Source organism: Periplaneta americana, chromosome 1 (assembly GCF_040183065.1).
Source record: "Periplaneta americana isolate PAMFEO1 chromosome 1, P.americana_PAMFEO1_priV1, whole genome shotgun sequence".
Classification (NCBI taxonomy): Eukaryota; Metazoa; Arthropoda; class Insecta; order Blattodea; family Blattidae; genus Periplaneta; species Periplaneta americana.
The window spans coordinates 200,759,957-200,776,132 of record NC_091117.1 but is presented as its reverse complement, the minus strand read 5'-3'; the positions used below and the strand labels follow the sequence as shown (position 1 = coordinate 200,776,132).

Genomic DNA, 16,176 nt, shown 5'->3' with positions numbered 1-16,176 from the left:
TATCTACTATCCGTCCAAGTGGTTATGCCGCAGGATTGTAGAAAGGGAGGAAATCACGTGACAATTAATTACTTAACGAGGTCCTTTTATTTAAGTTAAATTAAACAGCTGCATAATATTACGTAAACTTCCAATTCCTAAGAGAAATTAATGTTTTCAGAAAAGAGCTAAGACAGCCCAGCTATTACAGAGGGGCGAGCAGAAGCAGGTGGGGGAAATCGGGATGCGACGTAGGCAAACGGACAGTACCTGTGCGAAAATATGATTAATTATTGAAAGCTCTTTCGTCACTGGAAAACGCGAACGTATTTCTGGAACGTACTATACTCAGTAACTCAGTACTGCTTACTATCTGCGGTCTTGGTTCTGTGTGGAGTTGGAACTTCTTTAGTAGAAGGGGTGGGAGTTAATTACATTAAAAAACTCAGGTACAATAAAAATTGAAGTAAAAATAAAATGATGTCCCTGTATTTTTAACCAGAGGACAACATGAAACTTATCATATTTGCCACTAATTCACATTTAAATAAATTGTTACGGTCCCATTTTTGGATAATGGACGGTGTGGCAAATTGTTTATTTATGGTAAATTGTCTATCTGTGGCAAATTGTTTATTTGTGGCAAATTGTCTAGCTGTGGGAAATTGTCTATTTGTGGCAAATTGTCTATCTGTGGCGAATTGTCCCTATTACCAATTTTCTGTGGCCAATTGTCCGGAACCGGTTCATGGATTCACAGATTATATCGGGACAAGTACCCATGTAGGAGACATCCGGCCCATATCATCTTTCCACGACTGTTCCAAAGGTTAAGGGAAGGAGGGCACATGGTGCCAAATTAAAATTACATTTCCACATAATTACTTTTGCTTATAACTTTCGACTCAGTCATTTCCGGACCATGGTTCCTTATCTCAAATTAATACATATGCCCTTCCCCATCATCCCTGAAAGTTTGTAACACCAACCCGGAAACATCCTGTATACACATATATATGCACACATCGTACACAGAACACACACATGCACACATCGCACAAACACATGCACATACCGTATACACACTCACGCACGCACACCACACACATCCACACATATACACACACGCGTAGGTCTATACACAATTTATTTCTGGATATGTGAAATGCATTTAGGCTCCTTAAATGAAGCATTTGGCTTTTCCTAAAACGGATTAGTATTTAATTGGAGTTAGAATTATTCCAAGCAAACACTAATAATATAGTTGGAAGTCGTCGTTACCAGATACATATGAAAGCCGAAGAAAATATTTGAACCTAACATCGTACAGTGAGTAAGAGAAGGAAAAATACTGATTGCAGATAACACTCGAACAACGTCTTCCGTGTTTAAATACTTTTTTTGTGTTGTCTAGTTTTTCTGCACATAATGGTGCATGCGTGCATTGTAGAAAAGTATGTCATGGAGAGAGAATTAGTTAGGGGTCTACATCGATTATTCTTCCCTTGGGCACCATTTACTCCACAGCTCTGACCTCCATATTCCCGAGGAAAGTAGCCTCGATGCTCGTTTAACGGCAGACGTGGTATACTCCAGGGACTTTCCGGAAATTGTGATGAGAGTTTGCAGTCTAGGAATAAATAAGTAAACCACGGAAATACCCATGTGCCATATTTGGGGTACAAACTCCGTACACGAACTCTGGAGGTTTCACTCTCATTGGTCAGCTTTTTTGCGTAGCTTCTTTCGTTCTTGCCATTCTACGACGAGGTAGCCAGCCATGCCGATGATGAGCAGTGCGATGAGGATGTAGATCTTGGGTTGCGCACACAGGTACATGCTGTAAGCGTAGGCTATGATGAAGCCCAAAGACTCCCACAGTCTGAAATTGCTATATGCTGCTTCTTCTCTCGACGGGAAAAGTATCCCGCAGTAAGCTGGAAGAACACAGGAACATACAAATTTGAAAATTAACAATTTTAATATAGGTTCCCGTTGTGCATATTAGTAAGCAATTAATATCTTTGTTTTCAATTAGAGGTTTTTCAAATTATCGACTACACAAGTATACGTGCTTCTCAACCTTTTGATGATGAGAGCGTCATTTTCTCACATTGTTTTAGTGTGGGCCCTAGCCCGAGGTGTAGAGTAGATTGTACAGGGACATCATTTTATTTTTACTTCAATTTTTATTGTACCTGAGTTTTTTAATGTACCGTAAAGTGGGGATATTTCGGACGCAGGGGTAACATCAGGGGTATATGTTGAGTATTATTAATTCAACCAAATAATATGAAACTAACTCAAAGTGGTAGTGCTAAAGATAATGTTAGCACTATATGACTTGTTCTAGTGAAAATATATGGAAATAGACCTAAGAAATTATTAAATATAATTATTGAAAATAAAGAAATAAAGATAAATGAAGCTCCTTTATAATTATTTCTTGTTCCAAGTAATGTTTTGAATTCTTTATGTACATTTATTAATAATTCATTTCATAAAACATAATGTCGTGATGGAATTAGTAACTTATTGGAATAATAAATAGTTCTAATATAGTGCTGATTCAATTTAATGATAAATTTATTATACTTGTTGATGGGTCAAATACTGAGAATAAATTACTTATCATTTTCAATTTATAATTTTTATATTAATTATTTTTTTCTGTTAATGATTTAATTGGAATATATGAGAAGTAATTTATGGAATTAAATAATATAAATATAATAGAGAAAAATAAAAATAATATTAATCAGCTTAGAGGTATTATTTGTGGAATAGAAAATTATTCATATGAATAATTTTATCTTGACAAGATAATGTTATTATTTAACTAAATTTTCTCATCAGAAGTAATTGCTAAATTACTATAATTTGGTTTAAGAGACCATTACTTGCTTTCAGTCATCTGGTGACTCATTTATTTTTAGGATTCAATTAATAAAACCGTTTGTTGAGATACTTTCAATTACGATGGGTATAAATCTGTGGTTTGCCCCACAGATTTCGGAACATTGACCATATACTACACCAGGTCGATTAATTAAGAATCTAACTTGGTTTAGGCGACCTGGTGTTGCATCGGCTTTTACACCAAGGCTTGGAATTGTTCACGAGTGTAAAACATCTGCTGCTGGGTAATTAAATTTATCATATTTTATGTTGGTAACACCAGTTCTTAGCATCTTTTCCGCGCTTTTTACTATGTTCGTATCGCTTGTATGTTTCTGCACATTTTTAAAGACCCATTGGTGAACTGGTGTTTACTTACTTACTTACTGGCTTTTAAGGAACCCGTAGGTTCATTGCCGCCCTCACATAAGCCCGCCATTGGTCCCTATCCTGAGCAAGATTAATCCAGTCTCTACCATCATATCCTATCTCCCTCAAATCCATTTTAATAATATCTTCCCATCTACGTCTCGGCCTCCCCAAAGGTCTTTTGCCCTCCGGCCTCCCAACTAACACTCTATATGCATTTCTGGATTCGCCCATACGTGCTACATGTCCTGCCCATCTCAAACGTCTGGATTTTATGTTCCTAATTATGTCAGGTGAAGTATACAATGCGTGCATCTCTGCGTTGTGTAACTTTCTCCATTCTCCTGTAACTTCATCCCTCTTAGCCCCAAATATTTTCCTAAGAACCTTATTCTCAAACACCCTTAATCTCTGTTCCTCTCTCAAAGTGAGAGTCCAAGTTTCACAACCATACAGAACAACTGGTAATATAACTGTTTTATAAATTCTAACTTTCAGACTTTTTGACAGAAGACTAGATGACAAAAGCTTCTCAACCGAATAATAACAGGCATTTCCCATATTTATTCTGTGTTTAATTTCCTCCCGAGTGTCATTTAGATTTGTTACTGTTGCTCCAAGATATTTGAATTTTTCCACCTCTTCGAAGGATAAATCTCCAATTTTTATAGTTCCATTTCGTACAATATTCTGGTCACGAGACATAATCATATACTTAGTCTTTTCGGGATTTACTTCCAACCCTATCGCTTTACTTGCTTCAACTAGAATTTCCGCGTTTTCCCTAATCGTTTGTGGATTTTCCCCTAGCATATTCACGTCATCCGCATAGACAAGAAGCTGATGTAACCCATTCAACTCCAAACCCTGTCTATTATCCTGAACTTTCCTAATGGCATATTCTAGAGCGAAGTTAAAAAGTAAAGGTGATAGTGCATCTCCCTGCTTTAGCCCGCAGTGAATTGGAAAAGCATCAGATAGAAACTGGCCTATACAGACTCTGCTGTAAGTTTCACTAAGACACATTTCAATTAATCGAATTAGTTTCTTGGGAATACCAAATTCAATAAGAATATTATATAAAACTTCTCTCTTAACCGAGTCATACGCTTTTTTGAAATCTATGAATAACTGATGCACTGTACCCTTATACTCCCATTTTTCTCCAATATCTGTCGAATACAAAAAATCTGATCAATAGTCGATCTATTACGTCTAAAACCACACTGATGGTCCCCAATAATTTCATCTACATATGAAGTTAATTTTCTCAAAAGGATATTCGACAAAATTTTGTACGACGTCAACAAAAGTGATAGAACTGGTGTTACCAACATAAAATATGATAAATTGAATTACCGTCTGATGTTACCCCTGCGTCCGAAATATCCCCACTGTACGGTACTTCACTTCCACCCCCTCTACTAGTAAACTTACAACCGTCTACCACACAGAACCAAGGCCGCGTATGCAGTACTGAGTTAGTGAGTATAGTACGTTCCAGAAATATGTTCTGTTCGCGTTTTCCAGTGACGAAAGAGCTTTCAATATTGAATCATATTTTCGCACAGGTACTGTCGTCCGTTTGCCTACGTCGCATCCCGACTTCCCCCACCTGCTTACTGTTCGTCCCTCTGTAAAGTCTAGTAGCTGGGATGTCTTAGCTCTTTTCTGAAAACATTAATTTCAGTTAGGAATTGGACGTCTACGTAATATTATACAACTGTTTAAAATAACTTAAATGAAAGGGCCTCGTTAAATAATTAACTGTCACGTGATTCCCCCCCCCCTTTCTACGACCCTGCGACAAAACCACTTGAACGGACAGAAGATAGCATTTCTGAGTAATTTTATATTTTCGGATCGGGCAGGTGAAAATTAAATTTACAGTACGTAAGGTACTCTTTTATAGAGTAGGTACAGAATTATTTCAACATGAGTTACTAGTACGAAGGACGAAACTGGTAATTGGAATTAGGTACAATAGTCTATAGTGCGATAATATGCACAAAAGAACTGAAGCCTGTATCGAAATGAACGGCCACCATTTTAAAAAATGTGTTTAAATATCCATATTATGATTATTTTTCAATTTAACTTCGTTCTCTATATTGTACTCTAATGTGCTGTAACAGTACAATATACACTACATAATTGATGCGTCCGAATGGATAGCTGAGTTCGTGAGTAACAACACTAAGTGTTAATACAGTACTGTATTTTGATTAAACAAAAATCTAATGAAAATTATCGAACTCAAAATTGTGATATTTCCTAGTTTACGTAAATGGATGAACTACTTTCTTCCCTCCTATACCTAGTAAAGTGATTTGTATTTTACGCCAGTATCATCGAACTCCAGTCGTGGAAGGGGGAGCAAGCGGTGTTTCCGGTTCTAGACCTTTAATCCAAAGATATAGCCTGGTTAATATTGAAAATGTTAGTAAAAATAAAATGATGTCCCTGTATAATATAGAAATGTGAAATTTGGTATCGAATTAAAAAGAAAACATTTTAATTGTGTTTTTATTTAACGCAAATAGTTGGATGTTGAAATTTTTCTAGAACTACTTTTAAAAATGGATTATTATTATTATTATTATTATTATTATCATCATCATCATTACTACTATTATTATTATTATTGTTGTTATTATTATTATTATTATTATTATTATTATTATTATTATTATTATTACACTTATGGCTTTTAGAGAACCCGGAGATTCATTGCTGCTCTCACATAAAACCGCCATCGGTCCCTATCCTGTGGAAGATTAATCAAGTCTCTATAATCATATCCCACCTCCCTCAAATCCATTTTAATATTATCTTCCCATCTACGTCTCGGTCTCCCCAAAGGTATTTTCCCACCGGCCTCCCAACTAACACTCTATTTGCATTTCTGCATTCGCCCATACGTGCTACATGCCCTGTCCATCTCAAACGTGTGAATTTATTGTTCCAAATTTTGTCAGGTGAAGAATACAATGCGTGCAGTTCTGCGTTCTGTAACTTTCTCCATTCTTCTGTAACTTCATCCCTCTTAGCTCAATTATTTTCTTAAGCATCTTATTCTAAAACACTTTTAACCTCTGTTTCTCTCTTAAAGTGAGAGACCAAGTTTCACATCCATACAAAACAGCCAGTAATATAAATTTATTATTATTATTATTATTACTATTATTATCACGTCAAGCACTAAATTACCGCCCTTTAGTAAAAAGATCTTTGGTCGTCTGCTGAAACGATGGAATCAGACAGCAACAGGCCAACAGGCTCAATACGTGATATGAAGTAGAAGAGAAGATTATTTTTTTTTTTTCACGGTCCCTTCATTAACAGCTCTTCGGATGTCCAGAGGGCCTTAGCCCCTTGGCTGAGAATCGCTGGACTACGATATTCTTTGAGATCCCCTTATTTGCAAAATAACAGTATTCCTAATAAATCGTACTACAAGATTTTACAAGTAATAATAATAATAATAATAATAGTAATAATAATAATAATAATTATTATTATTATTATTTCGTTAAATTATGCAGAGTGTAAGGGGTATAAGTGACATTATTTTAACTGATGATTATTCACGTCATAAGGAAGAAAAAATGTCACCAAAACTTTTTTCTAATTGCAATATTATTAAAGTTTACAATATGAGACATTTTGCAACGTTGCTGGATGGGGAGGAGGGGGTTTACAAGTACACAGTACAGCTCAAGCGGGTACAGACATACCGGTACAAAACAGATGCTCTGTTCTAATGCAGGAGCGGACCAGGACAATACTGTTGTTTACATAAAACGAGCAGAAAATACGAACTTTCAATCTCATTAATAGAACATTATGTTAAATTTACATTTTATTTAACAATATTGCTCCATTTTTTATAATACGTCTAAAAAATAAACAATGGTTTACCGCACAAAATCACACGAACTTTTTCTCTAAAGCAAAATTTTAATCTCTCCCGCTTCCGTAAAGCAGTATAATTTTAAAAGAAATTTCTCTTTGTGTGATTTCCGAAAAGGAGTAAGAGACTCCCAGTTTCTAATAATCATTGAGAAACTGCTAGAAAAGTTCGCCGATTAGGTAACCTTTTTTGCGGAAAACGTTGACGGTACATCCTTCTTGCCGCACTTGAATTACGACGACTTTCTCCATAAATTAATAACATATCATGTTATTCCTGAACTGTGAATGACATTGTAAGTTGTTTATCGAATACCTGTACTGAACTGCCATCCGCTCGGCAGGAGACCTATGGACAGGGAACTTGAACTCAGCTGATCTGTACGTCTGTGCAGACAGCGTGAATCCTGCTAAACATGTTGCCACGCCTCTCACGCCAGAATATTAACAAATTTAAGCATGCTTTATTATTTAATTTCACGAAAACGTAATAGAAGATACAAATATTTATTTAAACTAATATTAACTCTTTGCTAGATATACTTACTGATGTAATTGCTTTCGTAATTTTACTAACGATATAAGCAGAATAATGCAAATAAAATAAGGAAAGAAATATTTCTTTCTGGGAAGACTATAAAGTTTTGATCCTATGTTGTATGGACATTTTTTGATCCTGTAGACCAGGCATGTCAATTGATGCCCACAGGAGCAAGCGCGCGCTTTAGAGCCCAGGAGAGCCTGAGCGCTTTACAGCGGAAAGGAAAAAGACAGACGAAAGAGGTAGTATATGCCGCTTGGTCGAGCTGTATTCAGGGATGGCCAGCACTGATTGAATAGATAAAGGGAAGAGAACTTATTAAAACTGTATCCATGTTAATTTTTAGATTTGCCTGAGAAGTATAAGTGCATTATGAGAATGTAAGTTTTAATTTTAATGCTCATTTTTCACAAGTTTGATTTTTTTTTATTCAAAAGAAATATTTTCTCAACTTTTCGTATAGAAAAGTGAAATTTTCAGGTATAGGCCTATTTATTTAGTAGCCTTACAGAATGTTTTCGTAAATCTAATATACCGTACATACGCATTACTGAAGATAGTGTATTGAAAATTTTGAAAATATTCGCATGGAAATTGTTTGTAAGGAAATGAATTAACAAAGCAACTACTGTTACATCATAAGCAAAAGATACGTGCCCATGTGTTGTAAAAATGTCAGCTCTATAGCTTCAGTAGATTTCGAGAAAATAATTTAATATTCTGATGATAGGAAGTTGCTCACAAATATCACCTTAAAAGCATAATGCCATAAGAGTTTTGTTATGTAATATTAGTTACACTTAAAACATATACAGTACCTAGGTAACTTTGCTTTGTACTGTAATATTGTTTTGATTAGTTTATTGATTACTTTTGTAAGGCTAAAGATACCATCAATATAAATTACAACTTATCATGTCATACTCAAGCTCTTTCTTTGGAATATCACGTTCTTTATGAATGATGTGTTTCATCCACTTAATACAGTATAATATTATACTACTATGGAATTTAAGTGAATATTCCTTCTTAACTTTTTATTATGTTATTAAGATTTAAAACACAAGTGCAATATTAAGAAATCAGTGTTAGTACTTTTGTTTTACAGACGATATAGATAATATTAAACAGAAAGAAGCCATATAAAAATAACGACATAAAATGTCACGTTCCGTTTGAAGTTTGTGCACCACTGTTTATTAATCCAACAGGTTGCTTATTCATATACACAACCCTTCCTCTTTCCATACTTAGCGCTTGCTTCCCGCGCACGACGTCAAGGTCAGAAAAATGCGCTTGCTTTGTCATCACTGCTGTAGACCGTCTTCGACGACTGTGAAAAGAACAGCAGTTATACCCCTTACACCCTGTATATTAATATAGGTTACTGTTGTGCATATTAATAAGCAATTAATATTACTTATTAATTAAACGCTGCCCTAGACTATTCAAAATCAGGCGAGTCGAAGTGGAAGATGGCAAAACAATTGTAGCAGGTTTTATTGCAGCATTCTCATTTCTAGTATCACAATTCCACCATTCTTTCACTCGCTAACATACGAAACTCGTACTTGAAACTAAATGGATAATGAAGTTGTACTGCCGCTGTGATGTGTCGACGGGCCTCAAGATTTACTGTACACCAGTGATGTCAAAGCAAGCGCATTTTTCTGACCTTGACGTCGTGCGCGGGCATTAAGCGCTGGGTATGCTAGGAGGAATAAGCAGCCTGTTGGATTAAGAAAACAGTGGTGCACAAACTTCAAACGGAACGTGAAATTTTATGTCGTTATTTTTATATGGCTTCTTTCTGTTTGTTATTTTCTATATTGTCTGTAAAACAAAAGTACTAACACCTATTTCTTAGCCTAATATTGCAGTTGTGTTTTAAACGTTAATAACATAATAAAGAGTAAAGAAGGAATATTCACACAAATTCCATAATAACTACAACTATACTGTATTAAGTGAATTAAACAAATCATTCATAAAGAAAGTGATATCCCAAAGAAAGACACTGAATATGACATGATAAGTTGAAATTGATATTAATGGTATCTTTAGCCTTATAAAAGTAATCAAAACAATATTATAGTACAAAGCAAAGTTGTCTAGGTATATGTCTTAACTGTAACTAATATTACATAATAAAACTCTTATCGCATTATGCTTTTAGGTGGCATTGGTGCGCAACTTTCTGTTATCAGAATATTAAATTATTTTCTCGAAATCTGCTGAAGCTATAGAGCTGACGTTTTACCAACACATAGGCACATATATTTTGTTTGTGATGTAACAGTATTTGCTTTGTTAATTCATTTCCTTACAGACATTTTCCATGCGAATATTTTCAAACATTTTAATACACTATCTTCAGTAATACAAATTTACTAAAACATTGTTTGAGTACCTGTAAGGCTACTAAAGAAACATAGAAAATTTTACTTTTCTGTAAAATAGTTGAGAAAATATTCCTTTTGAATAAAAATGCAAACTTGTAAAAAATTAACATTAAAATTAAAACTTACATTCTTATAATGCACTTATACTTCTCAGGCAAATCTAAAAATTAACATGGATGCAGTTTTAATAAGTTCTCTTCCCTTTATTCATTGAATCAATGCTGGCCGTCCCTATATATAGCTCGACTAAGCGGCATATACTACCTCTTTCGTCTGTCTCTTTCCTTTCCGCTGTAAAGCGCTCAGGCTCTCCTAGGCTCTAAAGCGCGCGCTTGCTCCTATGGGCATCAGTTGACATCACTGCTGTACACGAAACAATTACCCGTCCAAGAGAGATGTTCTTCATGCGAGTTCTGCTCTGTATTAAGCCTTGGTTTTTCTGAACCGACGCATGCGAGGTGCGAGGCGACAAATCCGGACTACACGAGAGATAGTGAGTGGTTTCTATAGCTGCGAGGTAGATCACTATCTCTCATGTAGTCCGGATTTGTGCGAGGCGGGCTTCACCTCGCATACTTCGGTTCAGAAAAACCGAGGCTTTACTGATTCTTCAATATCAGATATTCACTTACCATTGATTTGTACAAGCCAGACGCCGTCACATATTCCCCAGAGTCCGGTAACCACGAAGAAGAGGATTTTGTCGTCGGGAGTGGGAGCCCATGTCAGCAAGCCTATGAGGATTCCCAGGTGAAGTAGGAACGCACAGCAGACCACTGGTACACGACCGGTCAGCTTGACAATTGAGCCAGTGGCGATGGCGGATATCGAGTTGGTTATGCCGTAACATATCATGACGTAGCCAATGTTGGAGATGCCCCACGCACAAGCCACGTACGCCTGCAACATTAATAACAGTACTAACTCCACACAACGAAAAAAAAAAAAAAATGAAAATACGTACAGTAGTGCGTCTAGGTTGAATCATGCTATAAAAATACAGGGACATCATTTTATTTTTACTTCAATTTTTATTGTACCTGAGTTTTTGAATGTACTTCACTCCCACCACTTCTACTAATGAAGTTCAACCGTTCTCCACACAGAACCAAGACCTCATATACAGTCATAGTAGCCTTACGGTCATAGTAAACAGTTTGTTCCAAAAATATGTTCACGTTTTCCAGTGACGAAAGAGCTTTCATTATTGAATCATTTTCGCACTGCAATCCATTTGCCTACATCACATCCCGGTTTTCCCCACCTGCTTCTATTCGTCTCTCTGTAAAGGCTAGTGGCTGGGCTGTCTTAGCTCTTTTCTGGGAACATTAATTTCTTAGGAATTGGACGTCTACATAATATTATACAACTGTTTAAAATAACTTAAAAGGGCCTCGTTAAATAATTAACTGTCACGTGATTTACCCCCTTTGTACGACCCTGCGACAAAACCACTTGGACGGACAGTAGATAGCATGTCTGAGTAATTTTATCTTTTCGGATCGGCAGAAGTGAAGATTGAATTTACAGTACGTAAGGTACTCTTTTACAGAGTAGGTACAGAATTATTTCAATATGAGTTACTAGTACGAAGGACGAAACTGGTAATTGGAATTAGGTACAGATGTCTATAGTGCAATAATATGCACATTATAACTGAAGCCCGTATCGAAATGGACGGCCACCATTTCCAAAATTGTGTTTAAATATCCATACTGTGATTATTTTTCATTTCAACTTCATTTCTATAGCGTACGCTAATGTGCTGTAGACAGTATAATATACACTGCATAATGAATACGTCCTCATGGATAGATCAGTTCGTGAGCAAAAACACTCATTGTTAATAATGTACTGTATTTTGATTAAACAAAAAATTAAAGAAAATTATCAAACTCAAAATCGCGATATTTCCTAGTTCACGTAAATGGATGAACTACTTTTCTTCCCTCCTATATCTAGTAAAGTGATTTGTTTGTATTTTACGCCAGTATCTTCAAACTCCAGTCGTGGAAGGGGGTAGCAAACGGTGTTTCTGGTTCTCATGCCGATCCAAAGGTATAGCGAGGTTAATATTAGAAATGTTAGTAAAAATAAAATGATGTCCCTGTATTAACTAACACTTCACTTCTAGCATAATTATATATTCTTTCAATTTTTTTAGCGAATGCTTCTTTTACTTTGTTGTTAAAATGTCGTGCAGCTACAATTTTCACAAATTTACATCGCAAATGCACTCAATCTATCATTCACCACTACACATTTTCGAAGGGATTACTTACTTACTGGCATTTAAGGAACTCGGAGGTTCATTGCCGCCCTCACAAAAGCCCGCCATTGGTCCCTATCCTGAGCAAGATTAACCCAGTCTCTACCATCATATCCCACTCCCTCAAATCCATTTTAATATTATCTTCCCATCTACGTCTCTGCCTCCCCAATAGTAAGATGCGTTTTCATGTTCGAGGAAAAGTTTGAAAAAGTGAAACGTAGTTGAGCTTTTTTAATTTCCGAGAATTGAAAGAAAACATACCGCTCGTGTATCGTACATTATTTTGTGCGAAGATCGTTTATTACATACCTGAAAGAGGAATTTCTAATTAGTTGCAATGAAATCTCCATCTTGGTTTCTGTTGAATGACGGCAAATTTGCGGAACAAAAATATCTGTCTTCAACATTGTTGCTTTAAAATATTTTCTGTGTTTACTATACTCCAGCAGGCCGTGATATACGTCTGTATTTTTTTCCCCCAGTCGAATGCGAACTTAAAATAAACGGTAAGGTTATGTAACGATTTAGAGTTTACTTAATTTTTGCAAATATTTAAAAACAATAATTAACAGTGCAATTTAGGTGAAATTGCAGTGGTAAGTTTCCAATTTATAATTATTACTATATTGAACGTCTCTAAAAATAATATGTTAAAAGCCTAAAGCAGTAAAATCAATATGTCACTTAAGCGGTAAGAAGAGGGAAATTGTTGTATCGGTTAGGTTGGGAATACTGAATGTGGAATATAAGACTTTCCGCGGATTGGTTTTGTGCAGAAACTAAGCAAATACGCACGATCTCGCACAAAAGTCTTAAATAACAGTTCACTTCTGGCATAACTATGTATTCCAACTTTCAATTTTTTTTAGCGAATGCTTCTATTACTTTGTTGTTGAAATGTCGTGCAGCTACAATTTTCACAAATTTACATCGCAAATGCACTAGTCTATCATTCACCACCACACATTTTCGAAGGGATTACTTACTTACTTACTGGCATTTAAGGAACCCGAATGTTCATTGCCGCTCTCACATAAGCTCGCCATTGGTCCCTATCCTGAGCAAGATTAATCCAGTCTCTAACATCATATCCCACCTCCCTCAAATCCATTTTAATATTATCTTCCCATCTACGTCTCGGCCTCCCCAAAGGTCTTTTTCCCTCCGGTCTCCCAACTAACACTCTATATGCATTTCTGGATTCGCCCATACGTGCTACATGTCCTGCCCATCTAAAACGTCTGGATTTAATTATGTCAGGTGAAGGATACAATACGTGCAGTTTTGTATTGTGTAACTTTCTCCATTCTCCTGTAACTTCATCCCTTTTAGCCCCAAATATTTTCCTAAGCACCTTATTCTCAAACACCCTTAACCTATTTTCCTCTCTAAAACTGAGAATCCAAGTTTCACAACCATAAAGAACAACCGATAATATAACTGTTTTATAAATTCTAACTTTCAGATTTTTTGACAGCAGACTGGATGATAAAAGCTTCTCAACCGAATAATAACAGGTATTTCCCATATATTTATTCTGTATTTAATTTCTTGCCGAGTATCATTTATAGATTTTGTTACCGTTGAACCTAGGTATTTGAATTTTTCCACCTCTTCAAAGGATACATTTCCAATTTTTATATTTCCATTTCGTATAATATTCTCGTCACGAGACATAATCATATACTGTCCACGCCTGTGGAGTAACGGTTAGCACGTCTAGCCGCGAAACCAGATGGCCCGGGTTCGATTTCCGGTTGGGACAAGTTACCTGGTTGAGGTTTTTTCCGGGGTTTTCCCTCAACCCAATATGAGCAAATGCTGGGTAATTTACGGTGTTGGACCCCGGACTCATTTCACGAGCATTATCACCTTCATCTCGTTCAGACGCTAAATAACCGAAGCTGTTGATAAAGCGTCGTAAAATAACATACTAAAATAAAAATAATCATATACTTTATGCAAATATAGTCTTTCAGGTGAAGCTCCCTGTAAAGCAGATTTGAATAATTTCAAGGGAAAAATTGTTCCGGGGACGGGTATCGATCCCGGGACCTCTGGTTGAACGTACCAACGCTCTCCCAACTGAGCTACCCGGGAACTCCACCCGACACCGTCTCAACTTTTCCCTTTATATCCACACAACTCACGTGGGCTGACGAAACGCCAGAGACCCACATCGAGTGCACACAATCTCTGTGTGACTTGGAATTGTGGTTTTCTGTTAACGAACACAGTAACGTATATATTATGCAAATGTAGTCTTTCAGGTGAAGCTCCCTGTAAAGCAGATTTGAATAAGTTCAAGGGAAAAATTGTTTCGGGGCCGGGTATCGATCCCGGGACCTCTGGTTGAACGTACCAGCCCTCTTACCAAGTGAGCTACCCGGGAACTCCACCCGACAACGTCTCAACTTTTCCCTTTATATCCACACAACTCAAATCATTCAAATCTGCTTTACAGGAAGCTTTACCTGAAAGACTAGATTTGCATATATTATACGTCACTGTGTTCGTTAACAGAAAACCACAATTCCAAGTCACACAAAGTTTGTGTGCACTCGATGTGGGTCTCTGGCGTTTCGTCAGCCCACGCGAGTTGTGTGGATATAAAGGGAAAAGTTGAGACGGTGTCGGGTGGAGTTCCCGGGTAGCTCAGTTGGGAGAGCGCTGGTATGTTCAACCAGAGGTCCCGGGATCGATACCCGGCCCCGGAACAATTTTTCCCTTGAAATTATTCAATCATATACTTCGTCTTTTCGGGATTTACTTCCAAACTTATTTCTTTACTTGCTTCAAGTAAAATTCCCGTATTTTCCCTAATCGTTTGTGGATTTTCGAAGGAATGATTTCGTTTTTGTCAACATAGGGAAGAACTTTTTGGTTTTTACAGTCATCATTCGGATTGTTAATCATACTCAGAAAATGAGGGGCACAGTGGATAGGGCCCCATGCGACAATAATTATTTATGAGACAAGTTCGTAAAAGTTCTCTTTTTGGCATGAGTATAAAATTTTGTGAAACGAGGCTTCAAACACACGAGGGCCAAAAAGATGACTTTACGAATGTGTGTAATACAATATTTTTTTCTACGATAGCACAAATTTACACTAAATAAATATTTCAAGTTGGAGAGGTATAACATCACAATTTCATGGCCATCTAAATTCAGAACCATTAAGTATCCATGAAATGGCAGCCTGTTTTATTCATGTTCAAGATTTCATGGCCGATTAAACCGGCCATATAATCAACAAATCGGTTGGAAACAGTTGAATTATAAATTTTGTTACAATTAGTACTGCATTCAACTTCAGAATAATAAGGGTTAAAATGTAGATATCATCATCATCATCATCATCGTCCTTGCAGGTATTAGGCCTAGTTGCCTGTTACGGTCTCCGTCCATCTTTTCAGGGGGCGTCCCAAAGATCGTCTTCCATGTGGTATGTAGCGGAGAATTTGTCTTGGGAGTCTGGAACGGTCCATCCTATTGACATGGTTAAGCCATTTTTGTCTATAGTGGTTGAGATGTTCATAAATAGGTGTAATTTTCAATTCTTGTAATTAGTTCATTCCTTTCGTGGTCAAGCAAGCTGTAGCCGGCAGTCCTCCTCAGAAATCTCATTTCCGCAGTTGTTAGGCGTTGAACATCTAAGTTTCTGACAGTCCAGGCCTCACTACCATACATGAGGACAGGTCTTGCTAGAACTTTATATGCTTTTAACCTGGTATGTTTTTGGGTTTTCGTGGTTGTGAAAACCTGGTTGATGGTTCTTAAGACTCCATTAAATTGTTAAAT

At 36.6% G+C, this 16,176-nt stretch overlaps 1 protein-coding gene across 1 annotated transcript in view; it reads right to left on the bottom strand.

Moving 5' to 3' along the window:
* Positions 1–941: 941 nt before the first annotated feature.
* The window catches only part of LOC138706306 (UNC93-like protein), a 48,578-nt gene continuing 33,343 nt past the window's right edge, over positions 942–16,176 (bottom strand). Inside the window, exons 5-6 of the mRNA XM_069835426.1 lie at positions 10,734–11,001; positions 942–1,916 (exon numbers count right to left, since the gene is read on the bottom strand). Of these exons, the coding sequence (XP_069691527.1) occupies positions 1,696–1,916; positions 10,734–11,001 (489 nt within the window). The 3' untranslated portion in view covers positions 942–1,695. The remainder of the gene's footprint in view (positions 1,917–10,733; positions 11,002–16,176) is intronic.